This window comes from Amphiura filiformis, chromosome 17 (assembly GCF_039555335.1).
Source record: "Amphiura filiformis chromosome 17, Afil_fr2py, whole genome shotgun sequence".
NCBI lineage: Eukaryota > Metazoa > Echinodermata > Ophiuroidea > Amphilepidida > Amphiuridae > Amphiura > Amphiura filiformis.
Window position 1 is genome coordinate 13199317 of NC_092644.1, and position 27399 is coordinate 13226715.

Genomic DNA, 27399 nt, shown 5'->3' on the forward strand with positions numbered 1-27399 from the left:
ACATCATTCTATATTATTGTAGATCCTGTTAAGGGCAAAATCGTGTAACTTTACATTAGATGGCTGCAGACTTTGCTAGGAGTAAAGGAGGAAAAGAATGACGGATTCCTCCCAAATTCTAACCTCCATGGTTAGATTAGACCTGCATGCGGACCCCAGAGCCTGGAAGTTTAAATGGATGGTGTTTTCGTATATTTTATTTTATCATGGTTCTGTATAAATAAAGAGTAGTTTCTTTGATTATTTATATACCACAAACATTCTCTTTAAAAGCTTCTCAATTTGGAGCAAAAATGTCATTCGTAGCATGCAGAAAAAGGGACAAGAGTTTTGTTTTACCTTACTTACTTTAAATCAATACAAAAGTAGTAGTTAAGTTAGCTAACCATGCGCAGGATTTCCATTCAAAAATCTTCACAAACCTGGAATTTCAGATGGAAAATTGAACGCCTCTTTATACGAATCCAATTTCACGCATTCCTACACCTCAGTGGCAGCCATAGCTGGGTATATCCCACCAGAAATGTGAAATGATGCGTCCTTGGCGGGAATTTTAAACTGCATTCCATCACCTGTGTTACACGTAGACACGTAGATTTTGGCCTTAAATACAATTTCCATAGTAATGCCCACAGTAATCTAGGGTTTGAAAGAAAAAACCAGTTCAATTGTTACTGGGAGACTGTGACGCTAAAATATGCCGATTTTTGCCGGGTGGGGGGGGGGGGGGTGGGATGAACTGAAATGGGTGTTTATTGGTTGCGAGACAATGCCATGTTAAAGACAGTGCAGATTGAACTGTGATATATTAATTTCGCAAACGTTGTATCCTGTTTCCTATAGTTCAGTATTTTGCCAATTTTAAATGTATATTATGTTGGTTTTAATCGAAGCGAACTATAATAGTAGCCTAATATTGCCTAGAAGGGTGTTTTATGAAAAAAAAACCAGCATTTGATATAACGGGTTGCTTCATTCTCTCAAATATGCTTTTTAGAATTGAATAATTGCTGGGTTTTTATATCAAATAAAAAGACGCGTAAAACAACAAGAGAGCACAACGAAAAGAAAGAAAGAAAGGGAAGAAAGAAAGGGGAGAAAGAGAAGAAAGGAAAGAAAAAAGAACGAAGAAAGAGAAGAAAGAAAGAAAGAAAGAGAAATAAATAAAAGAAAGAAAGAAAGAAAGAAAGAAAGAAAGAAAGAAAGAGAAATAAATAAAAGAAAGAAAGAAAGAAAGAAAGAAAGAAAGAAAGAAAGAAAGAAAGAAAGAAAGAAAGAAAGAAAGAAAGAAAGAAAGAAAGAAAGAAAGAAAGAAAGAAAGAAAGAAAGAAAGAAAGAAAAAGAAAGAAAGAAAGAAAGAAAGAAAGAAAGAAAGAAAGAAGAGAGAAATAAAGAAACTAAATGAAAAGGAAGAAAGCTATGTGACGTAAAAAGCCCCGGGAAAAAGCCTTAGAAATAAAACGAAGAAAGTGAAATTTAAAAAGCAAATAAATAGAACAGATTGAATGAATGAGAAAGGGAAGAAAAGAAAGAAGATCACTCTTAGTAGTAATGCATCCTGAAGTTAAAAAAAGGTTGTCGCCCTGGCAATCTGGCGACCTTTGCGCTTTCGAACCTTTGTACTTAATTTTTCTCGTCCTGTGTTCTGTAAACACTGAAAACGCTGAACGTGAGGTACCAACGTGAACATGCGTGTGCGAATACTGCTCCAATTGTGAAGTTCTGAGAATTCTCAAATATATGCATCATTATTTTATGTTTAGTTGAAATATTTTCTGGTCTTTTTGCGATTCTGGTATCTCAGGAATAATGGGATTCAAGTACTTTTTGTGTGCAACTGTGTTTGCGCTATCGATACATATCACGCATAACGCCAACGTTGTTATTGTACCACTAGACGGTGAAGGTAGCCACTATCGTTCCGTGAAAAGCATAGCAGAAGAACTGCTAAATCGTGGACACAACGTCACTTTCTTGATTGACGACAGATTTGAAGAAATTATAAAATCCAGTAAAGACTACCAACTGTTTAAATACGAAATCTTCCCATCTAATTTCACACTGAATGAATGGCGTGACTTATTGGTAAGTCTTACTGAAGCTGGTTTGAAGGGCGAATACTTGCAATGGATAATGGATATTTTAAGCACCAATTACACGGACAGACAAGTGATAGATTGTGATAATTTACTAGGAAATGTTGAATTAATAAAACGACTGAAAACTTACGATTTAGCAGTGGTTGATATGACATTAAACTGTCCAATAATGCAATATGTTGGTATACCATTCGTCGTTTTTCAACCTGGTGCTATAATTGCTTTCGGAATATCCTTAACAAACCGGTTCCCTTTTAATTTGGCATACATGCCTGAATTTGCTACAGCGCTAGATGAAGTCATGACTTTACCAGAGAAACTGAAAAATACAGTTATTGCATCATTTTTTAGCTTTGTTCTGGCGGCATTCGCTAATCCGTATGATGGATTGAAAGCCAAATATGGGTTAGCAGATATATCTTTGTATTATACGGATGCTGAAATGTGGTTTTTGGCCACGGATTTTGCGTTGGATTTTCCAAGACCTTTTCTGCCGAACACGGTACCCGTTGGAGGGCTAACGACAAAACCTGCGAGGACACTTGATCGTGTGAGTATTTAACTTGAAAAATATAATAGTTAAGTGAAAAAACTCAATTTGGTGACCAATCTCTGGCTAGTAAGGTTTGACGATTGATTCGACTTCTATGGACCATTTAGAAACAAAATAGCATCCATGTCCCTCGCGAAAATCCCGGCATTTTTCGCTAGAGGCCAAAATCCAAAATGGCCGCCGCCACCATTTTGAAAATGTAAGTTTTGAACCAGAGAACCTATAATCATGCACAAAAACACTTTTTCGGATATGTCGAGTACAAGGATTCCGATTCTGACATTAGTTTGACATTACGGCATCATTTTCACCCAGAAATCCAAGATGGTGGCCGGCACCATCTTGAAAAATTTAGTTTTGAACCAGCGGACCTAACATATCAAATCCTTTGTCAACCTTTAGACAAGAACTGTCCAGCACGAAATGTCCCATTGCAATTCATCCACAAAAGTTGCCAAAATGGGGTCATTTTTTGTTTAATTCAACACAGCATGAACATTTTGGAATGTATAGGCCTCACCTGGTACCAAAATGGAGCTAAGAATATTCTCCATGCTGCTAGACTATTTATAAGTCCACAGGTTATTTTGTTAAGTCGCGTGAAATTTTTAAGTGCCAAGTTTTTACTTCTTTTCTGTGAGTTTACTGTGTCAGTGCACTGTTTTGACCAAAAGTTAACTCTTTCTTCTATCCGTACGTGGACTAGCGCCATCCATTTTAACTCACCAGTCCCAGGAGTATTCTTGTACTATTTCTGGAACTAACAATGTCAAATACATCATGATAGGTCAAATATCAGGGTCGCGAATCTAAATTATAGTAAAAGTTTTGGTGGAACTACTAGCTACTCGCTGAATTCTCAGTGACTAGCAGCTACTAGCCTCCAACACATGCATTCGCAACGCGCATGCGTTGTATGCAGAAACAGATGACTGCAGCCATAGGTTAGTAGCAGTTAGTGGATTGGTGTAATATGAGCTTGCATGTAAGCTGCACTGGACTCTCGTTCATTCAAGGTTATGAGCTTCACTATACATTGTACATGCATTTTGCTAAATAACTTAAGTTGACATTTTCAATAAAAGGATTTGATATGAATCGTGTACAAAGATATCCTTTTTTGCATTAGTCGACCACAAGGATTTTGAATCTGACATTACTTTGACATTACGACCTCATTTTTACCCAGAAATCCAAGATGGTGGCCGCGGACGCCATCTTGAAAAAAATTAGTTTTGAACCACAGTACCAAAAATCGTGTATAAAGGCACTTTTTCGGGTAAGTCGACCCAAAGAAATCCGAATCTGACATTAATTTGACGTTATAACATAATTTTTGCCCAGAAATCCAAGATGGCCCCCATTTGGTAGAGCGTAAATGTGATTTTTGAATGAGAGCAGAAGCATAAGTGTGTCATTTCCGCCTTATCTTGGGTTCATGTCCCTTATATGGGGTTTAAACTGCCTTAACTTGGGTTTACATCCCTTATTTAAGGATAAGGCACCTTATCTAGGGTTTAGATGCCTTATCTGGGGTTTAGACTGCCAGGTCTGGGGTTTACTTCTCTTATTTTAGGCTTATGTCCCTTATTTAAGGATAAGGCACCTTATCTAGGGTTTAGATGCCTTATCTGGGGTTTACGCTCCTTATCTGATGGAAGGCGCCTTATCTTGGGGTTAGACTGCCTTATCTGGGCTTACGTCCCTTAGTTGGGGTTAAGGCGCCTTATATGGGGTTTAGATGCCTTATCTAGGGTTTAGACTGTCTTATCCTAGGTTTACGTCCCTCATCTGAAGTTAAGGCGCCTTATCTGGGGTTAAGATGCCTTATTTGGGTTTTACATTCCTTATCTGGGGTTAAGGCTCCTTATCTGGGGTTTAGACTGCCAGGTCTGGGGTTTAATTCTCTTATCTTAGGTTTATGTTCCTTATTTAGGGTTAAGGCGCCTTATTTGGGGTTGGGACTGCTTTATCTGAGGTGTACGTCCCTTATCTGGGGTTACTGCGCCTTATCCGGGGTTTAGACTGCCATATTTGAGTTTACGTCTCTTATCTGGGGTTAAGGCGCCTTATCTTGGGTTCAGATGCCTTATCTCAGGTTTACGACCCTTATCTGGGGTTAACGACCCTTATCTTGAGTTAAGGCACTTTATGTGGGGTTTAGATGCCTTATCTGGGGTTTATGTCCCTATTTAGGGTTAAGGCGCCTTATTTGGTATTTGGACTGCTTTATCGGGGGTCTACGTCCCTTATCTGGGGGTACGACGCACTATCTGGGGTTTAGATGCTTTATCTCGGTTTAGACTTCAATATGCTAAGGTTAAGGGATCTACGCCACAGGTAAGGAACGTAAACCCAGGATAAGGCCGTCTAAACCACAGACAAGGCGCCTTATCCTTAAATAAGGGATGTAAACCCAAGTCATGGCAGTTTAAACCCCATATAAGGGACATGAACCCCCAGATAAGGCGGAAATGACACACTTATGCTTCTGTTCTCATTCAAAAATCACATTTGGCCCATTCCATGTCAACTCAGGGATGTTCAAAAGTAAAAATAATTTTTTGTCTTTTTGCAACACCTCTTCAATTTTTTTTTTTCCATGAGTTGTACATTAAATCATTATACATGCAAAATCAAAATGTGTACAACTCTTGGAGTAGGCAAACTAGCTGATGTGTTGAAGCCATCAAGACCCTTGAAATATCTCTCAGAAATGTTGTCCAAGAACATATCTTCAACATACCTGAAGTTGATGGTGGGGCAAATTGTCTGACATTGGTTTTCAGGGGGTCAAAATGTAAAAAAGTGGTTTTCCATGGGTAATATCTCAGCTAAATGTATTCTAATATGCTCAATATTGATAAGAGTAATGTCCTACCAAAGGGCTCTGACTGGCAAAAAAAACCAGGACCAACTTGACGCTAAAATTATTTTTACTTTTGGAGTTCTGACCCCCCCCCCCCAAAGTTGGTCCTGGTTGGACGAAGTTGCATTTTGAGGGCCCTATATCCTTTAAAGTAAAGGAGTTACAAGTTTTCTGATAGCAGATTTGAATTCTACACCAAAAAGTACCCCAGGATACATACTTTTCAAGTTTTAAAGGGTCCCTTTATAAATTTACGGACGTCCCAGCATCGTCGTTCGCGTTGCGACACATTTTTTACGCTGACCCCCTAAATTTCAAATTGATGCCACGGGAAAACGAAATGGAGTATGAAGCTCAAATTTTCAGGATTTTACTTTCTCATCAATATCTACCACCACACAGAAAAAAACAAAATTGAAGAGGTGCTGCGGTGCACATCCCTGAGTTGATATGGAATGGGCCATTTACGCTCTACCAAATGGGGGCCATCTTGGATTTCTGGGCAGAAATTATGTTATAACGCCAAATTAATGTCAGATTCGGATTTCTTGGGGTCGACTTACCCGAAAAAGTGTCTTTGTACACGATTTTTGGTACTGTGGTTCAAAACTTATTTTTTCAAGATGGCGTCGGCGGCCGCCATCTTGGATTTCTGGGTAAAAATGAGGTCGTAATGTCAAAGTAATGTCAGATTCAAAATCCTTGTGGTCGACTAATGCCAAAAAGTCTCTTTGTACACGCTTTTAGGTCCTCTGGTTCAAAACTAAATTTTTCAAGATGGTGCCGGCCACCATCTTGGATTTCTGGGTGAAAATGATGCCGTAATGTCAAACTAATGTCAGAATCGGAATCCTTGTACTCGACATATCCGAAAAAGGGTCTTTGCGCATGATTATAGGTTCTCTGGTTCAAAACTTACATTTTCAAAATGGTGGCGGCGGCCATTTTGGATTTTGGCCTCTAGGGGGCGCAGCACTAATTCAGCGTCCCATAGGATAACGTGTGAATTCGGCCTACTTCAAGCGCCATTTCTGGCGTCCCTGCAATACTTAGCAAAATAAATTTGGTATCAAATTAAAGCTCTGTTTCTCTAGATTCCAAAACTTTTGTCGGCATATCGTCGGCCGCATCACATACTGACGTATTTGCAAAATACGCATTTCGAGAAAATCGAACTTGAAAATTTAGAGATTTTCATTTGCTTCATAATCTTGATTAAAATATTATTGTCGATTAAAACCAGGTTAGCAGTAACGCGAATATACTATATTTTCAATATAACTCACTTATTACTATCAGAGCATAACTTATTCTGCAAAAAAACAATATTAAATAAAATACGTCACTATGTGAAAAGGACTAATGACAATTTCGCTATTCAAATGACAAATACGTCGCGCAAATACGTCAGTATGTGAAACAGTTGCGCAAATACGTCAGTATGTGAAAAGGACAAAACAGCGATTTTATCGTATAATGACAAAGTCGCGCAAATACGTCGCGCAAATACGTCAGTATGTGAAACGGCAAATTCTTCAAATTGCAGATACGACATACTGGGCTTGCGCAGTATAGGTGATCGGCAAATACGTCGTTATGTGATACAGACATTTCAAGGTTTTGTAAATACGTCAAAATTAAATTAATTAATATCTTACTAATTAAGCCACTTTGAGGCATGGTTTTTGGTGATTATATAGAGTAGAACATAACAAACTAATATACCAATTTTCTCAAAATGTTAAAAATGTCGAATACGTCAGTATGTGATACGGCCGACGATATATCGATGACCATTGACTTTTTTCGCTATTTTGCGGTGCAAAAAAAAATAGCTAAAAATATACTAAACTCACCACTCACATTTCAAAATCGGGTTTTCTCTTAATCCGCCACAGAGAATTGCATTTGAGATCAATTGTCCAGTTTTTTTCTGCATGTTATCATTAAAGACACTTGTCGAATTCATATGAGCCAATATTGAGTCATTTAAAGTGAACATGTCGGTAGATATGGTCGCTACAATCTCATATTCACTATGGACTATATTAGCCGAATTTCGTTCTTACATAAAATGCGGAGTGATTTAGTGTTGCGCCCTCTTATAAGGTGTTAAAAGTTTTCAAAATCCACATTTATTACTCATTAAGTAAACTAGAGAAAATTTGAAGCTCAACACCGAAGATTTCATGTCTCTGCGACATTCCGTTCAAGAGAAATGATGTTTTAAAGATCAGTGCCGAAATGCCGAAAATCGAATATTTCGACTTTTCCTCCAATATGCGAAAGTTTATACAAAACTCACAAACTTAGTGACAGACGACAATTTGAGCACGTCTTTGAACCAAGTTTAATTTCTTTTCTAGATTATCAGTGTTCCCATTTTGTTTTGGAAATCATTTATTACTAAGTCTGAAGTATAAATCCCCCCCCCCCCGTTCCAGTGGTAACAATTACGATCTTTTTGCGTAGGCCTACTGAATATTCAGCAAAACGGCTTCATGCAGATTAACAATGTCTATTATCCTTAAAATCCATTTTTGAGCCTTTTTGAGTATTTTTGGACGCATATCTAGACTTTGCAGGCGCCTACTCGGCCAATAAAGTGTTTTTTCCAATAATGTTTTCATGGGGATGACTTTTTGTAATCTTTGTTTATCATCATGATTGAAATAGAACACATTTTGTGAAGCGCATCTCTTTTTTTGCGCGAAGAATGTAAAAGGAACGCGTTCATAACGACGGCCGTTACAAGGGGGCGCAGCACTAATTCAGCGTCCCATAGGATAACGTGTGAATTCGGCCTACTTCAAGCGCCATTTCTGGCGTCCCTGCAATACTTGGCAAAATAGATTTGATATCAAATTAGAGCTCTGTTTCTCTAGATTCCAAAACTTTTGTCGGCATATATCGATGACCATTGACTTTTTTTCGCTATTTTGCGGTGCAAAAAAATAGCTAAAAATATACTAAACTCACCACTCACATTTCAAAATCGGGTTTTCTTAATCCGCCACAGAGAATTGCTTTTGAGATCAATTGTCCAGTTTTTTTCTGCATGTTATCATTAAAGACACTTGTCGAATTCATATGAGCCAATATTGAGTCATTTAAAGTGAACATGTCGGTAGATATGGTCGCTACAATCTCATATTCACTATGGACTATATTAGCCGAATTTCGTTCTTACATAAAATGCGGAGTGATTTAGTGTTGCGCCCTCTTATAAGGTGTTAAAAGTTTTCAAAATCCACATTTATTACTCATTAAGTAAACTAGAGAAAATTTGAAGCTCAACACCGAAGATTTCATGTCTCTGCGACATTCCGTTCAAGAGAAATGATGTTTTAAAGATCAGTGCCGAAATGCCGAAAATCGAATATTTCGACTTTTCCTCCAATATGCGAAAGTTTATACAAAACTCACAAACTTAGTGACAGACGACAATTTGAGCACGTCTTTGAACCAAGTTTAATTTCTTTTCTAGATTATCAGTGTTCCCATTTTGTTTTGGAAATCATTTATTACTAAGTCTGAAGTATAAATCCCCCGTTCCAGTGGTAACAATTACGATCTTTTGCGTAGGCCTACTGAATATTCAGCAAAACGGCTTCATGCAGATTAACAATGTCTATTAACCTTAAAATCCATTTTTGTTTTTTTTTGTGGATTTTTGGACGCATATCTAGACTTTGCAGGCGCCTACTCGGCCAATAAAGTGTTTTTTCCAATAATTTTTCATGGGGATGACTTTTGTAATCTTTGTTTATCATCATGATTGAAATAGAACACATTTTGTGAAGCGCATCTCTTTTTTGCGCGAAGAATGTAAAAGGAACGCGTTCATAACGACGGCCGTTACAATAAGGGGGCGCAGCACTAATTCAGCGTCCCATAGGATAACGTGTGAATTCGGCCTACTTCAAGCGCCATTTCTGGCGTCCCTGCAATACTTGGCAAAATAAATTTGGTATCAAATTAAAGCTCTGTTTCTCTAGATTCCAAAACTTTTGTCGGCATATATCGATGACCATTGACTTTTTTCGCTATTTTGCGGTGCAAAAAAATAGCTAAAAATATACTAAACTCACCACTCACATTTCAAAATCGGGTTTTCTTAATCCGCCACAGAGAATTGCTTTCCAGATCAATTGTCCAGTTTTTTTCTGCATGTTATCATTAAAGACACTTGTCGAATTCATATGAGCCAATATTGAGTCATTTAAAGTGAACATGTCGGTAGATATGGTCGCTACAATCTCATATTCACTATGGACTATATTAGCCGAATTTCGTTCTTACATAAAATGCGGAGTGATTTAGTGTTGCGCCCTCTTATAAGGTGTTAAAAGTTTTCAAAATCCACATTTATTACTCATTAAGTAAACTAGAGAAAATTTGAAGCTCAACACCGAAGATTTCATGTCTCTGCGACATTCCGTTCAAGAGAAATGATGTTTTAAAGATCAGTGCCGAAATGCCGAAAATCGAATATTTCGACTTTTCCTCCAATATGCGAAAGTTTATACAAAACTCACAAACTTAGTGACAGACGACAATTTGAGCACGTCTTTGAACCAAGTTTAATTTCTTTTCTAGATTATCAGTGTTCCCATTTTGTTTTGGAAATCATTTATTACTAAGTCTGAAGTATAAATCCCCCCCGTTCCAGTGGTAACAATTACGATCTTTTTGCGTAGGCCTACTGAATATTCAGCAAAACGGCTTCATGCAGATTAACAATGTCTATTATCCTTAAAATCCATTTTTGAGCCTTTTTGAGTATTTTTGGACGCATATCTAGACTTTGCAGGCGCCTACTCGGCCAATAAAGTGTTTTTTCCAATAATTTTTCATGAGGATGACTTTTTGTAATCTTTGTTTATCATCATGATTGAAATAGAACACATTTTGTGAAGCGCATCTCTTTTTTTTGCGCGAAGAATGTAAAAGGAACGCGTTCATAACGACGGCCGTTACAAGGGGGCGCAGCACTAATTCAGCGTCTCATAGGATAACGTGTGAGTTCGGCCTACTTCAAGCGCCATTTCTGGCGTCCCTGCAATACTTGGCAAAATAAATTTGGTATCAAATTAAAGCTCTGTTTCTCTAGATTCCAAAACTTTTGTCGGCATATATCGATGACCATTGACTTTTTTCGATATTTTGCGGTGCAAAAAAAATAGCTAAAAATATACTAAACTCACCACTCACATTTCAAAATCGGGTTTTCTTAATCCGCCACAGAGAATTGCTTTTGAGATCAATTGTCCAGTTTTTTTCTGCATGTTATCATTAAAGACACAATTTTTAAGAGCAAATTTCACTCTGAGTAGATTTATATTATTGTTGACATTTGTGCATTAACATTTATATATTCGATTTAATTTTAAAAGCAGTTTCTGCCATTGTAAATTTGGTAAAAATGCATTTGAAATACCGAATGAATTATAATAGAATATAAATAAAGACAGTACCCCCGGGTGTGTGTGGGGTGTGTGTGGGGGTGTGTGCTCGTATGTAAATATATATAATTAGCTAATTGATTAATCAAATAATTACTAAAGAATAAAAAGGAAACAAGGACAAAACTACACGAAGAGATATATTAAACTGTCCTATATCTTTACAATCAAAAAACTAATATTGATAGGGAACAAACTAAGTTGACTTACTATACTGCATGCGGGAAATATATACGTGCTCAGCTATATTAGCAAGCATTTTTCGTTCCGATTTGTAAAATTCAAACAGTAAATTTTGAAGACTACATCCACGCAAATACTATGAAGCCACGATTATGCCTCAGTTTCGCTTTACTTCTGTCACTGTGTGTGGCATTAAGTATCTGGCAGTAACATACTATTCCACCCCCTTATGGGAGAGGGCAGTCATTATTATGTGGACAAAGTCATCGCTGAAGAGCTAATAAAACGTGGACATAACATCACCTTTCTTGTGGACACCAGGTTTGAGGATCCCGTAAGGGCTGATGGAAAGAAAGAAGGCTTCAATGTCGAAATTTACCAATCGCCGATTGCCTTATCGGAATACACCCAATTGCTCCATAACATGACCAATGCTGGATTGAAAGGCAAATATATTGAGTTTACCATGGAATTCACCCAATCCGATTACATACAAAGACAAGTGGTTGAATGCAGCGATCTTCTAGGTGATAAGAAGGTGGTGGCCAATCTTAGAAAATCTGAGTTTGATTTGGCAAGATCCAACATCACTTTGTCCTTTCATGCAATATCTGAAAATACCTTACGTTATGGTGGCACCAGCAATGGCTCTATCATTTTAAGCATCGTTTGAAAATCGCTCCCCCTTTAATTCTTCATATATGCCAGAATTTACAACAGCACTGGACCACAAAATGTCTTTAATGGCCAGATTTAAAAACACTGCGTTTGTCATTCTCTTCGGATTTATCCTATCCGGGTTTGGTAATCCTTATAATAAGGTGTTGGAGACGTACAACATGGGATATAAATCTATGTTGCAAGTTTTGTATGCAGATGCAGAAATGTGGCTGATTAATACCGACTTTGTATTGGATTACCCAAGACCTGTACTGCCAAACACTGTGTTAGTTGGTGGATTGACCACACGGAAAGCAAAACCTCTGAGTAGCGTAAGTTTTACTGAAACTCAATATTGATAAATACATCTTAACCTTGCAACTCGCAAATTTGCAACAAACCCAAATTGTGAAAAAATCACTCCCAGTCAGATTTTTTTGCTATTTCTCCATTTACGATCCTGCCCAAAAATGTCACATTTAATCTTTTGTTTTTCACCATCACTGGTTGTCGCATCCGCGCGAAAACCTCAACCATATATTATTAAGAAGATCAACAACAAAAAAAGGTTAGTCCTAAATTTACTACTATTACGCAAAGAAAAACCATGACACTCCTTCCTGGTAGGAGGGATATATATACAGTATTAAGCCAAAGAATTAAGGTACCAGTTGTGTCCACCCCTGTATATCCTAAATAAAGACAAGTAGGCCTATGTCAAAATTAAAACAAGCAGCCACTGCCTGGACTCTTTAGCTCTGATTTAAGACCTTATTTGTTGAAATTGGTTGAGAATTAAAGAAACGGTGATCTAAAACCTAATGAAGAAACAAGATCAAAAGTTGCACTTTTGTGTTCTAATCAATGAAAGCACGACCAATGGACGCACGGCGCTTGTTTGTTAGCGAACCCTTTGTGTACAACTAAATAGGGCATGTAATGTAGCAAACTGCAACTTTTAAGTTGGCATCTTCCTTGGGTTTTTGGATCGTGGTGTTTTTATTTCTAAAACAATTTCAACAAATGAGGTCTTAAATTCGAGCTAAAAGATGCAGCTATTGGTTGCTGTTCCAATTATGATATGTCTGTCTTTGTTTATGATATACAGGGGGTGAACATAACTGGTACCTAATTTTTTTGGCTTACTGTATAAGAGAACTTGTGCGATTGGTTTTGGCATAGATCGTCACATCTATGGTTTTGGTAAGCCCTTCGGCGTAAGACAGCGCTCTTCCCTCCTATCAGAGAGGGTATCAAACTAGCTCTTGATCAGAGCCCTCGCAGTACCTTAGAAGATCCAGTGATCCCTGAGTAAAATAAACCCAAGTAAGTGACTAGTATTAAAAGAAAAAGGCCAATCCCTGCCTGGTTAGACCATTCTATAAAAAATTACTACCACTCGACTCCTTGTACAGAGCTTGCCGAAGCAAGCTACACTATCACTAGGCAAGCTACATTTAAGTCACCAACAAGTAGGACCACTTTGCAGTAAAGATCACTGTCTACCCACAGATATTGGTCTACCCCACCCACCAACCGCTAAAGTCCACTCACCGAGGCGAATTACTATAGTGTCAGAGGGCATATGGCATGGTTTTTCATTTTTTCTTTCAATTGAATGGAAAATAGGTCGGCTTTGGAGCAAAGCTAGTATCAAACCTGCAAACTTGAAGAGCATCAATTATAGAAAGTCTTACTGTGAATATTGTATCATTTTCATAATTTCTTAATCTTAAAATTGATGGAGATTTAGTATCATTTTCCTTTAAATATTCCGGCCCATAAGTACAAGTTTTTCATATTTTCATATGCAAAATATGAGTTTTTTGACGATATTTTACCATAAATATTCCATTAAGTTGTCTATCGTGGTTTAATATGAGTAAACGCCTTACAAAATATACACATTTTCGAAGATTTCAGCGCATCTGTAAGTGTTGTATACACTATGTATATTGCACTTTGCGTTTCGACAACGACATCATGGTTTTAGCAAAAATGTGTCGATCACAGATAAATATGATCTCATCTCAGCCCCGAATGCATTACCCACCCGAAAACCAATAAAACACACCAGTCTAAATATTTCTTGTTTTGTTCATTAAAGTTACCATGGTTACACATGTTTTAATCATGGTATGGGTGCGGCCACACACGCAAGCTATCTCGCGCTCTACTTCATAATCTACTATACTATATAATTATTAACATTATTATTATTATTATTATTGTTATTATTATTATTATTATTATTATTATTATTATTATTATTATTATTATTATTATTATTATTATTATTATTAACATTGACATTATTGTAATTCTGGCGCATAAACTGTTAAATAATGCACTCAATTTGACAAATACTTTTGCCTGACATGATTGCTGCAAGAGCGCGTATTAAACAATTCATAAATGAATTGAACAAATTTATAATTTTTGATATTCAAAAATATTAAACACTTTCCACTGCTGATTCATATTCAAACGAAAACGGTCATGGTTTTTGATCATTTTGTGATCGAATAACTGCGATTCAACGCATATCAACTGACAATGAAGTGGAACTGTCTAAAGACGAAACTGGTTATTTTAACCACGAGTTTATCATGAAGATAATGACCTTGGTCTTTCCATTAGCTACACAAATAATTAATAACTTTATCACATATAAACATTGGAAATCAATAAATGGCTAACTTTGTAATCCAAGAGTGCCTTTTTGACAAATGAATAAACTTAGAAGTATAGAAACGAGAAAAACGATTAAAAAAACCAATTTAAGCTGAAATTGGTGGAATGAAATATTCAGATTTTCAATCATCAAAAGATGCGAATGATAATGGCATCATAATACATGCAATGAAACCATTGGCAAAACCCAAAAGATCTTGGGATAGGTGAAAACAGAGAGAAAACCTGACCAAATCAGGGAAAATACTCTGAAATTCCTATCCGGCCCCCGATGGCGACCAAGCGGTAACAGAACGACAATTTTTTTTCACGGAGTGAACATTTCCCCCACTTGAACCCACATCTCATATGCACAGTTTATCCCTTACTGTGTCTTGAATATCTACTGTAGCCCATCAACTCTGTGATTAAGAGGCTAGGAAATAATTCCTAATGTCTCATACCCAGGTTTGTATCCCTTTATCTAATCCTGCCCCACATGACAAGGACTTTTTAGAACATCTTATCTTGTATTGAGACAATGGCAGCCAGGACTATTTTTTTTGCCTTTTTTCTAAGCATGTTTACTATTGGATTGAGCCATCACATGATTATAATAGGCTTTACTGATTGGTGGGTAAGGCCAGCTATTGTTTATTTTGTGATAAGGCTATGCATATTACTGCATGAAAAATACACTGCATATTTTGATACAGGCGATTCACTCAATTACTTCCAACTGACAAAATTTAGATCCTGTTATCTACCCAGTAATGTTTGCTTATCATAATTGGAACCTTTTATAATTATTGGGCCAAGGTTATCATCTGCATGGTATAATTGAATTTCAATAGGCCTATGATAGTGTATTGATTTGAAAGTTTGTATTTCAAGGAGTCGTTTCGTGCTGGAGTGTTATATAAGCCAGAGTCAGGATGTAGGTATCATTTATCAAATCACTAATTTATTGTAAGATCAGTGCAGAGTAGGTTTGATATGAAAATGGAAAGTTGGAACAAATTACTATACATCTGATCCGCGAACTGTGTCTTTTTGAAAGACTCTTCTTGTTTGAAATGCTCCAATTCTGAAGGTTTGATATATTTTTGACAATAAGCGAGCGAACAAGAGCAAAATATTAACTCCTAATTTAATAATATACTGCGCCAAGAAAGTATCCTTACACTTGGAAAAATAATCACAATTTCAAAACTGAGTATTATTAGGGTAAATTTGTTTTTTTAATATATAGATGCACTATCTAATCCTGCACATTATGACACCACATTGAATCCAATATGACCTCAAGAAGTAAAGTTACAAGCAACTCAATAGACGAAGGTCCAGTTTTAAAAGTGACAAACTGACCTATACAAGGCGCAAAAGATTTTTTAAAGCGTTATTTAAAGCAGTTTTTATTTCAGTTTTACTTCTCTGTACTTTTCATAACTTTCATTTTATTTGTCAGCTCTTTTGTTTCAGTTTTCTTTTGTTCCTTTTGTTTTAAATTAAAGCCAAACGCATAAATTGGCCATTAACCACTCTCAAACCAGATGTCTAGTCTGTGGCGTTTTCAATAAGCCCGTTTGTCACTTTTAAAACTGGACCTTCTTCTAATCAAATGCACGTAACTTTCCTTCTTAAAGTCACATTGGATTCAATGTGGTGTCATAATGTGCAGGATTAGATAGTGCATCTATTACAAAACGAATTTACCCCAATATTGTTCAGTTTGGAAATTGTGATTATTTTTCCACGTGTAAGGATATTTTATTGGCGCAGTATAGTACAAATGATGAACTGCATGATATATATATATATGGCACCGGGAAAAAATCGTGTGGTGTGACTGATACACCCAAAGTACCCCAACGCAAAACTTTTCGCATCACTACCCCACTACTTACTATTTGCATAACACCAACTGATCGATCTCACACTTACGAAGAGATAACAATTCCCTTCTAAACACGTAACGAAGTGAATTTATCAATACGGTGACCTGACACATGTAACTGCATCATTGATCTGATGTAAAGAAAAGCTGGAAATGAACTTTTGCATAACCATAGTGAATTACATAAACAGAATGGGTCATTGAACCACAATATTACCACCAACATTATACAATGACGTCTAGATTTTACGTCAGTTTTGTGTTATTTGCTTTACTAACTGTGGCATTAGTGTCGGGAAGTATGATACTTTTCCACCCATGGCATGGAGAAGGCAGTCATTATTATGTACAGAAATCCATCGCTATGGAGCTCATAAAACGTGGGCATAACATCACATTTCTTGTGGACAACAAATTTGAAGAACCTATAAAGCTTGACGGACAGAAAGAAGGCTTCAGTGTTGAAGTCTTCCATTCGCCTATTGAGTTATCCGAATACAATATTGTGATGCATAATACTAACAAAACTGGGTTGAGAGGAAAATACTTTGAGTTTGCCACGGAACTGCTACAAACGGATTACATGCAACGACAGGCGACTGAATGCAGCAATCTACTGAGTGACGAGAAGGTGGTGTCAAATCTGAAACATTTTGATTTGGCAATAGAAGACCCTATGTCTACGTGTCCCTTTGTACAATATCTGAAAATACCATACGTTATGGTGGCACCAGTGATGTTTCTACCATGTTTAACGTCACTTGAAGGTCGTTTTCCGTTTTACCCTTCATATATGCCTGAATTTGCAACAGCATTGGACCACAAAATGTCTTTCATGGAAAGATTAAAAAACACTGCGTTTGTTATATTGTTTACTTACTACATTCGTTCTGGTGTGTTATATTCTTACAATGAGATTTTGGAAAAGTATTATATGGGAGATAAATCCCTCCTACAAGTTTTGTATGCTGACGCAGAAATGTGGCTCATAAACACAGACTTTGTATTGGATTTTCCAAGACCTGTACTGCCCAACACGGCATTGGTTGGTGGATTGACTGCAGCACAGGGTAAACCTCTTAGTAGCGTAAGTACTGACGGATAAATAATGCTCGATGTGCAAAATGTACGTGTAGACTGTGTAATTTTAATTCAAGATTATACCTCTGAATACAGACAATTGCTTCATGAAAATGACCATTGCTAGATTAGGCCTATTTGTTATGAAACCACTGACGGATTATAGACTGCGGAACTCAGTCCTCAATGATAGTCAGTCACTTATCTTTTGGTCGTTATATGACTATCATTTGAGGACTGAGTTCTTACCATACATTTTCCGAGGTGCAGTTTCAGACAATAGCTTGGGATTATTGGGGCAGAGGTTATCTTTTGAATTCTTTCATGACCACTGAAGCATAGTCACGCCTGTCAAGGACACTCGGCGTGAATTGAAAGACCATGTCACTCGCCACAAAAGAATGTCAAAGGTCATACGACACCAATTTGGTGTTTTTCCGCGCCTCGAAATATGATGCTTAAAGTCTATGACTGGACGGATTACATGGTTTCCCGTCATGTAGAACGAATGTGCCTTTAAATAGTTTAAATACCTTGCGCGATGATCGTGAAAAATGGTTAAGCCAAGCCTTAAAAGTTTGTATAAGCACGCTGGCCTATATGAAGAGAAAAGACAGAAACAGGATTGCGGAAAAAGAGCAAGGAAAAGGAGGGCCAATCCCAAGTCCCAACAAATCACAGGCCTTGGATCGAGAAATAAGAAATAGGGAATTCTTATTCCGTGCCCCGACAAAGGCTTCGATGTTGCCACTATGATGCACGCTGAGTAATTTAATTTGATATTTATTTACATTTAAAGCTATTTCATGAAAGATGGGAATTCCCTCTCATGTAATCACAGTAACAAAGTCACTCAGACCTAGTTGTGGATCGGGAATTCCCAGATTACTTAATGTTAATTGTCATTCTATTGCAAAACCATGTTCCTACATGTATAATAATATGAATGTGAAATAGTGATCTTTTACAAGTTTAGTATAAATAAGAGAAGAGGTTTTCGTGGCTATTCAATGTGATTATAGTCTATGTACCTCCATGAAAAGGTGCTTGTGTTAATTATTTGTTTTGTATAGGCAATATACTACCAATTATTCAGCTATTTGAAGAAGATCGAGAAAGAACATCAAAGAGCGCACTTTCCCCCAAAAGGAAACATAATCCTTCTGTCGACTTGCTGAAGTCTGGTTTATGAATCAACGTATCTGTCAAGATTTGTGAAAGCAGCACCGTTTTAGAAATTGACATCTGTGCAAGGATTTGTACGCAAAGGATATATAAGTGGACCTCGCTGGATAGTGGACTTCGCTTGACAAGTTTAAAGCAAGGTATCCATCAGTGGTCCAGAACATTGAGTGCCACAGAACTTTATAATCAACAAGAAGAAGAAGACTACCGGATAAGTAAATATTGTAAAAAATATTGTAAATATTATATGTGCCTTAAATTCCAACAGTACTTGACCACAAAATGTCTCTATGTTGGACAGATTCAATACAGTGGGTAGGCCTATATGTCATCTTATTCGAATCCTTTTAGCGAGGATTTGGAGAAGTATATGCGAGACAGCAGATCGAAACTTCTAATTCTGTATGTCGATGCCGAAATGTGGCTCAATAGCGACTTTGCATTGGATTTCCCTACAAAACCCGACCTACCTAGCACTGCAATGGTTAGTGTATTAACAACAAGAGAAGCTATAGCTCTAAGTATAGTAAGTCTGACTGAACTTTTTGATGTTTTGAAAATATATTTTGTGTCACACGTTGTTGAATCTTTACACTGGCACTTGAACCAATTTCAGTGCGTTGAAGCAGCTGTTTTTGATGCGGTGTCCTTAAGCGCATGCGTGTGTACACCATGGTGCACTCAGCGCTTTGACAGAACGCTGGGGATTTGAGGCCGCATCCAATGAAATGCGCACTGTACTGACATCCGGGGGGGGTCACTCCCATTGTGGCCTGTACACCATCCGCGATAATCAACTTTTGAAAAGCACCCTTTGGCTAAAACGATACCCTAAACAGGGATTTTATTCCTTGCATCAAATTTCATACCCTAAATTTCATTTCCGCGTATTAGCAATTGCAGGTTTGCTACCCTTTTTTTCCCAATATTTCATGTTTTTGACACCCTAAACGCGTTACGCGCGTATCGTGCCTACCCACGAAAAACTACCCTTTTACGCGTTTTCATTATCGCGGATGGTGTACAGGCCACAATGGGAGTGACCCCCGGGCTGACATCACTACCACATCAGGGTGAAAAATGGTATAGCATATCGCAAACCAGCCAAATTTGACATAGGTTTGAATTGCTAGTAGACAAAACGTGACTAGAGCGTCACAAACTCTCAAACAACATTCTCTGTGCAAACATTGTATGCCTTGTATGTAATGTAATGTAATGTAATGTAATGTAATGTAATGTAATGTAATGTAATGTAATGTAAAATCATGTCATGTTCATAATCAGAAAACATATTGACTGAGGACAAAGTATCACTACAAATCATACAGAGACAGGCCTACTATAATAGGCTGTACATTTAGGTCTAAAAGGTTGTTGCTGTTCAGTGCATATTCAAAAAACGCTTTTATAACTACAAAATCTACCAACAGGTACCATGGAATCTACATTACACCTCAGTTGGGGGTTACTTCTGTCACTAACCGTGACATTAGTATCTGGAAGTAACATACTATTCTATCCTCTTCTTGGAGAAGGCAGTCATTATTTTGTATATAAATCCGTCGCTATTGGCTTGATAAAACGTGGACATAACGTTACTTTTCTTGTGGACAACAGATTTGAAGGTCCTGTAAAGGCCGATGGGCAAAAGGAAGGCTTCAATGTGGAAATATACCAATCGCGGAATACCCTTTTTGAATGCCAACAGCTGTTTTACAACATGACAAGTGCTGGATTGAGAGGCAAATATTTCGACTTTATCAAGGAATACTTACATTCGGATTATGTACAAAATCAGGTAGTTGAATGCAGCGATCTATTTGGTGATAAGAAAGTGGTGGCAAATCTTAGAAGATCCAGCTTTGATTTGGCAATACAAGAACACACATCTTATTGTCCCTTGGCGCAATATCTAAAAATACCTTATGTTATGGTCACTTCAATGGACTTAATGTGGGCAATGTCCCTTGAAATTCGTAGTCCCTTTAATCCTGCATATATGTCTCAATTTACAATAACACTGGACCACAAAATGTCATTTATGGATAGACTACAAAATACTGCCGTTTTATTACCGTCTTACTTCGTGTTGGCTGCTTTAACAAATCCTTATAACGAGGTGCTGCAAAAGTATAACATGGGAGACAGACCCATTCTGCAAGTTTTGTATGCTGATGCAGAAATGTGGCTCATAAATACCGACTTTGCATTGGATTTTCCAAGACCTGTTCTACCCAACACTGCACTGGTTGGTGGATTAACAACAACACAGGGCAAACCTCTTAGTAGCGTAAGTGTTATTGAAACTTACCATTCTTAATATCATCTTAAGATAAAGTAATCATGGTAATAATGTTGAGTTCTGGTTGTAAATCCATCCACATTTGTATACTGCAACTAGGTTGAGGTTTTTTTGACATTGTTAATCTTATTTTATTATTATTAACTTCAACTTTACTTTGGTCGGTTTTATTGGATACTACGGTGAATTGACCTTTTCGGTAAATCCCATAAGCCTTTGCGATTATACCTGAGGTGTCGTCATTTGACGTCACGCCAACTTGCAATGCGCAGTAACGATCGTCGATAAACGATGTACGCATTGGCGCAGATCGGCTTGCCGTGAAATGACGACATCTTAGGTGTATTCGCAAAGGCTTATGGGATTTACCGTAAAGGTCAATTGGTTCGTCATACACCATCTTGAATAAGGTTGTCCAGGTCGTGTCTTTTCATCTCGGTTTATTATGGAGTCTATCTTGACTCCGATTTCCGCAGTGAGATTCCAGTAGACATGCAGCGAGACGGCTTCCTCGGTATTCTTACCATTTTCTCTGTTCTTTTACATTTTTTTATGATTATTTCGAATTTCTGGTCTTAGGTATCGTCACACAATGTTGCTAATTTAAGATATTGTTACCATTTCTTTTTGTCATTCAATTCTATCACTTGTCTTTGAGCTGGAAGTTATAGATTGGTTTCAATTCGTCAGCATAACATAGATTTCTCCTGTTAATACCACGATGTCTTTCTTGTGATATCACAAGTCATGTGATGTTCATAATCAGAAAAATAATATTGACCAAGGACAAAGTATCACTACAAATCATACAGGGACAGGCCTACTAAAAGTTTGCTGTTCGGTGCATAATCAAAAAACGCTATTATAACTACAAAATCCGCTACCAGGTACTATGGAATCTACTTTACACCTCAATTGGGTGTTACTTCTGTCACTAACCGTGACATTAGTATCTGGAAGTAACATACTATTCTATCCTCTTCTTGGAGAAGGCAGTCATTATTATGTATATAAATCCGTCGCTATTGGCTTGATAAAACGTGGACATAACGTTACTTTTCTCGTGGACAACAGATTTGAAGGTCCTGTAAAGGCCGATGGGCAGAAGGAATGCTTCAATGTGGAAATATACCAATCGCCGAATACTCTTTTTGAATGCCAACAGCTGTTTTACAACATGACAAGTGCTGGATTGAAAGGCAAATATTTTGACTTTATCAATGAATACTTACATTCGGATTATGTACAAAATCAGGTAGTTGAATGCAGCGATCTATTTGGTGATAAGAAAGTGGTGGCAAATCTTAGAAGATCCAGCTTTGATTTGGCAATACAAGAACACACATCTTATTGTCCCTTGGCGCAATATCTAAAAATACCTTATGTTATGGTCACTTCAATGGACTTAATGTGGGCAATGTCCCTTGAAATTCGTAGTCCCTTTAATCCTGCATATATGTCTCAATTTACAATAACACTGGACCACAAAATGTCATTTATGGATAGACTACAAAATACTGCCGTTTTATTACCGTCTTACTTCGTGTTGGCTGCTTTAACAAATCCTTATAACGAGGTGCTGCAAAAGTATAACATGGGAGACAGACCCATTCTGCAAGTTTTGTATGCTGATGCAGAAATGTGGCTCATAAATACCGACTTTGCATTGGATTTTCCAAGACCTGTTCTACCCAACACTGCACTGGTTGGTGGATTAACAACAACACAGGGCAAACCTATTAGTAGCGTAAGTGTTATTGAAACTTACCATTCTTAATATCATCTTAAGATAAAGTAATCATGGTAATAATGTTGAGTTCTGGTTGTAAATCCATCCACATTTGTATACTGCAACTAATTGTGATTTTCGGTTGAGGTTTTGTTTTTTGACATTGTTAATATTATTTTAGTATTATTAACTTCAACTTTACTTTGGTCGACTTTACTGGATACTACGCGTACGGTGAATTGACCTTTACGGTAAAATCCCATAAACCTTTGCGAGTACACCTAAGATGTCGACATTTGACGTCACGCCGACTTGAAATGCGCAGTAACGATCGTCGATAAACGATGTACGCATTGGCGCAGATCGGCGTGACGTGAAATGACGACATCTCAGGTGTACTCGCAAAGGCTTATGGGATTTACCGAAAAGGTCAATTGGTTCGTCATACACCATCTTGAATAAGGTTGTCCAAGTCTGTGTCTTTTCATCTCGGTTTATTATGCGGTCTACCTTGACTCCGTTTTCCGCAGTGAGATTCCAGAAGACATGCACTGAGACGGCTTCATCTGTCATGTCTGTCTTCTTACCAATCTTTTTTTTCTGTTTTACATTTCTCTTATGATTTCTTATGAATTTCTGGTCTTAGGTATCGTCACAGATTGCAATGTTGTCGCCAAAATTCTGCTAATTTAAGATATTGTTACCATTTCTTATTTGTCATTCAATTCTATCACTTGTTTTTAAGCTGCAAGTTATAGATTGGTATCAATTCGTCAGCATAACACAGATTTCTGTTGTTAATACAGGGTGTCCCAAAAAAAAGAGGCCCCACATTGCGCCCTATTTTTCTCCTATTTCTGAAAAGTTGATCAAATATATTTTGTTATGTAAAGAAACCTTCAATCGTTAGCTTTAATAAACCAAAACAATTATTTTGAAAAGGCTGAGGGTCAGAAAGTTGCTTGGGTAATGGTTTTTGTTTGTTTGTTTGTTTTATATCTTCTTTAACCTGGGACACTCAATCAGTTGAAAACACAATTAATCATCTGTTCTTCCTTGAGGCCCATGGTTGCATTGCATGCAATGCAACCATTACCCAAGCAATTCTGACCCTCATGATTTGCTTTAAATCTGTGTTGTTTCACAATTTTCACAAATGAGGTGCCAAATTCTAAATATCTTCCGTAACAATATCTATATGTCGGATTTTTGTTTTACTGAACGATGAAGTCACATAGAAGTTGTATTTTGTGCTACAGGTGTACACACTACCGCGGGACATTGAAAATACTCAGTTTATAGAATGGAATCTACTTTACACTTCAGTTTTGCGCACCTTCTCCCACTAATCGTGACAGTAGTATCTGGAAGTAGCATACTGTTCCACCCAGAGTATGGACAGGGTAGTCATTATTATGTTCAGAAAGCCATTGCTGTAGAGCTGATAAAACGTGGACATAACGTTACATTTCTCGTGGACAATAAGTTTGAAGATCATGTAAAATATGATGGAAAGAAGACGGGCTTCAATGTGGAAATACACCAATCGCCGATTAACTTATCGGAATACAACCAATTTCGTCACAACATGACCACTGCTGGCTTAAGAGGGAAATTTATTGAGTTTATCATGGACTACGTACAATCGGATTACTTACAAAAACGAGTGGTTGAATGTAGTATGCTGTTAGGTGATGAGATGTTGATTTCAAATTTAAAAAGATTTGATTTGGCAGTAGATGATCCCATATCCACCTGTCCCGCTATACAATATAAACAACTGAATATACCATATGTTATGGTTATGCCATTTATAACATTGATGTCATCACAGATGTCACTAGAAATACGTAGCCCGTTTAATCCTTCATATATTCCTGAACTTACAACAGCACTGGACCACAAAATGTCTTTAATGGACAGATTAAAAAATACTGCATTTGTCATATTCTTCGCATTCGTCATATCGGGTGATTCGGGTCCTTATAATAACATAAATGAGGCATTAGAGAAGTACAACATGGAAGACAGACCCATTCTGCAATCTTGGTTTACAGAGGCAGATATGTGGCTCATAAATAGCGACTTTGTATTGGATTTTCCAAGACCCGTACTACCCAACACTGCACTGGTTGGTGGATTAACAACAAGAGAAGCGATACCTCTGAGTAGAGTAAGTCTGGCATCGCAAATTCTACTATTTATACCAAATTTGTAAAACTTGAATGTCCCAGTTCTATTAACCCTAACACTTAACCCTGCTTTTCGATATCGGAAGTTAAAGATACGAAAAAGAAGAGAAGATGAACAAAGAAGTCACTTGACACCCCGGGATTCGAACCTTTGACCCCCCGTATGCCAACCACACGATCACGGATCGTAGCTACACGGGTTATCGCTGCCCTGGCAGCAATTCCGTGAGCATATAACACTCAGGGTGATTGCGTCATCGCAGACCCTGGGATTCACGCATGCGCTTAATATTTCAGCGTGTTTTTTTGTGGTATTTTTGAGTGTTAGGGTTAAAAGATCTAAAAGATCATTATTTCACATTCACATTATTTTAGCAACCTGACTTACTTGACTTATTGCGAGTGGTGTCCTCGAATTGTGATGGCTTTCCACAACTTTCTATCCTCCAATGCTGTCCTGAAGTCTGCTAATTCCAGTCTTTTAACATAGCAACAGAGTTTTTAAACATAATTTTAATACAATGACAATTAACATTGAGTAATCTGGGAATTCTCGATCCACTACTAGGTCCGACTGACTTTGTTATTGTGATTACATGAGAGAAAATTCCTATCTTTTTACATTTAGAGAGAACCGGAAAATCTTTTTTAATAGCTCATTCGCATAATTAGCAACATGGATTTGCCATAATATTATGCATTACAATGATCATATTTTTGTGATCTGGGAATTCTCAAGATAATAATAGATCTGACTGACTTTGCTTTTGTAAATTAACCTGAACAAATGAAAGGTGATTCCCATCTCGCATGAAATACACTAAGCCAAAAAAGAAACTTATAATTTTTCACAAGGTCATATCTTAAAATCCTGTCCATCAAAACTAACTAAAATTACACACAGGATTACCTCAATACTCTACTCTAAACACATGTCAGTAACCAATCAGTTGGCCAACTGACACAACCGCAAAATGCACTGATATGGAACAACATCCTGGACCACATTCACGGCCCTATTGGCACCCAGCAAAAGAAATATCCGAGAATGGCATCTTGAAAAATCACAGGTCACAGCCAACAATGTTAACAACATTAAGTTAAAAACATTAAAGAGATTCAAAACAAACTTACCAGGATCATCATGTCACATGTCCAAACAAATAATCAAGTCCTTTAGTAACGGGAAGCATGGGGCAATCTTCCCCAGGATATCATCGGTAACTTGGTTGGAAGCATGAGAAGCAGGTGCACAGCATGCGTGCAAGCGCACGGTGGACATACCCGTTAGTAAAGGACTTAGTTTGTTTGGACATGTGACATGATGATCCTGGTAAGTTTGTGATCTGTTTGTATCTGTTGGTAAGTTTGTGACCTGTGATTCAAGATGCCGTTCTCACAGATTTCGTTTACTGGGTGCCAATAGGGCTGTGAATGTCGTCCAGGAAGCTGTTCCATATCAGTGCATTTTGCTATTGTGTCAGTTGGACAATTGCTTGGTTACTGACATGTGTTTAGAGTAGAGTATTGAGGCAATCCTGTGTGTAATTTTAGTTAATTTTCATGGACAGGATTTTAAGATACGACCTTGTGAAAAATTATAAGTTTCTTTTTTGGCTTAGTGTAGTTTTAAATGTTTAAAATATTAAAATTAAATTACTCGGGGTACATATCACAATATATTTGTCTTCAACAGTTCTTTCTTTTTGTATATAGGTGGAGGCATTCTTCCAATATTATAATTTCCAAAGAATCTGAATCTTTTTTGTGTGATTTTGTCGTCGACAAAAACCTGGGTTACAACACACCCACGTAGCACTGAAGTGAAGTGGCCTCTTTTAAGTTCAAATTCCTTTTTAAAACCTCTTAATGGAAAAAAAACCAAGAAAAATAAAATAAAATTGACCGTGAGCACAGGGGCGAATTTGGGGCGGGGGCAAAAAAACCAAAGCACAGTCGGGTTGTTCGGAAGTATAATATATAGGTCCTTGGACCAAAAGCATATAAAAATTACTGCGGGCCCGCCAATATGCAGGGCCCGTCACATTTTGTCACCAAAGCAATAATAAGACTGGCAACATCAATTCATGCATGCTTTAATAATTGCGAATCTCAAGTCTTATAAAGTGTAAGTGGACCAGTGTAATGATTTCAGGAAAGTTTAAACTTATTCACACAAGCAATGATTTTTACTCACAAAATTTTCGAGTCACATCCGTGAAACTCTTCTTCAGTTGTTATCGGAGACGTTGGTTGACCGGTCACGTGACCCAGGGAGTAGACCCGAATCACGTGACCTGATGAGCGGCCGATAGACGTCTGGCAGATGGTGTCTTCCCTGGTCCTTGTTCAGGTCCGGTTCTGTGGCTTGGATGTAAATAGCCTCCTTAACGCCTCTTTCAAACCATCTACTTTCAGAGTCTATAATTTTCACATTCTGAGATGTGAAACTATGTCTTTGTTGGCGCATATGGGCACCCACGGGGGAGGTGTCCCTTTTGTGTTCAGT

At 37.5% G+C, this 27399-nt stretch overlaps 1 protein-coding gene across 2 annotated transcripts in view; it reads left to right on the forward strand.

The window, feature by feature from the left end:
- Positions 1–1726: 1726 nt before the first annotated feature.
- LOC140136953 (UDP-glucuronosyltransferase 2B33-like) overlaps positions 1727–27399 on the forward strand; it is a 44689-nt gene continuing 19016 nt past the window's right edge. The window contains exon 1 of one of the 2 annotated variants that reach the window (XM_072158611.1): positions 1727–2649. In XM_072158611.1, the coding sequence (XP_072014712.1) occupies positions 1810–2649 (840 nt within the window). In that variant the 5' untranslated portion in view covers positions 1727–1809. Of the gene's footprint in view, positions 2650–16529; positions 17487–27399 lie in introns of those variants that run through there. The other variant, XM_072158609.1, reaches the window with a different exon arrangement.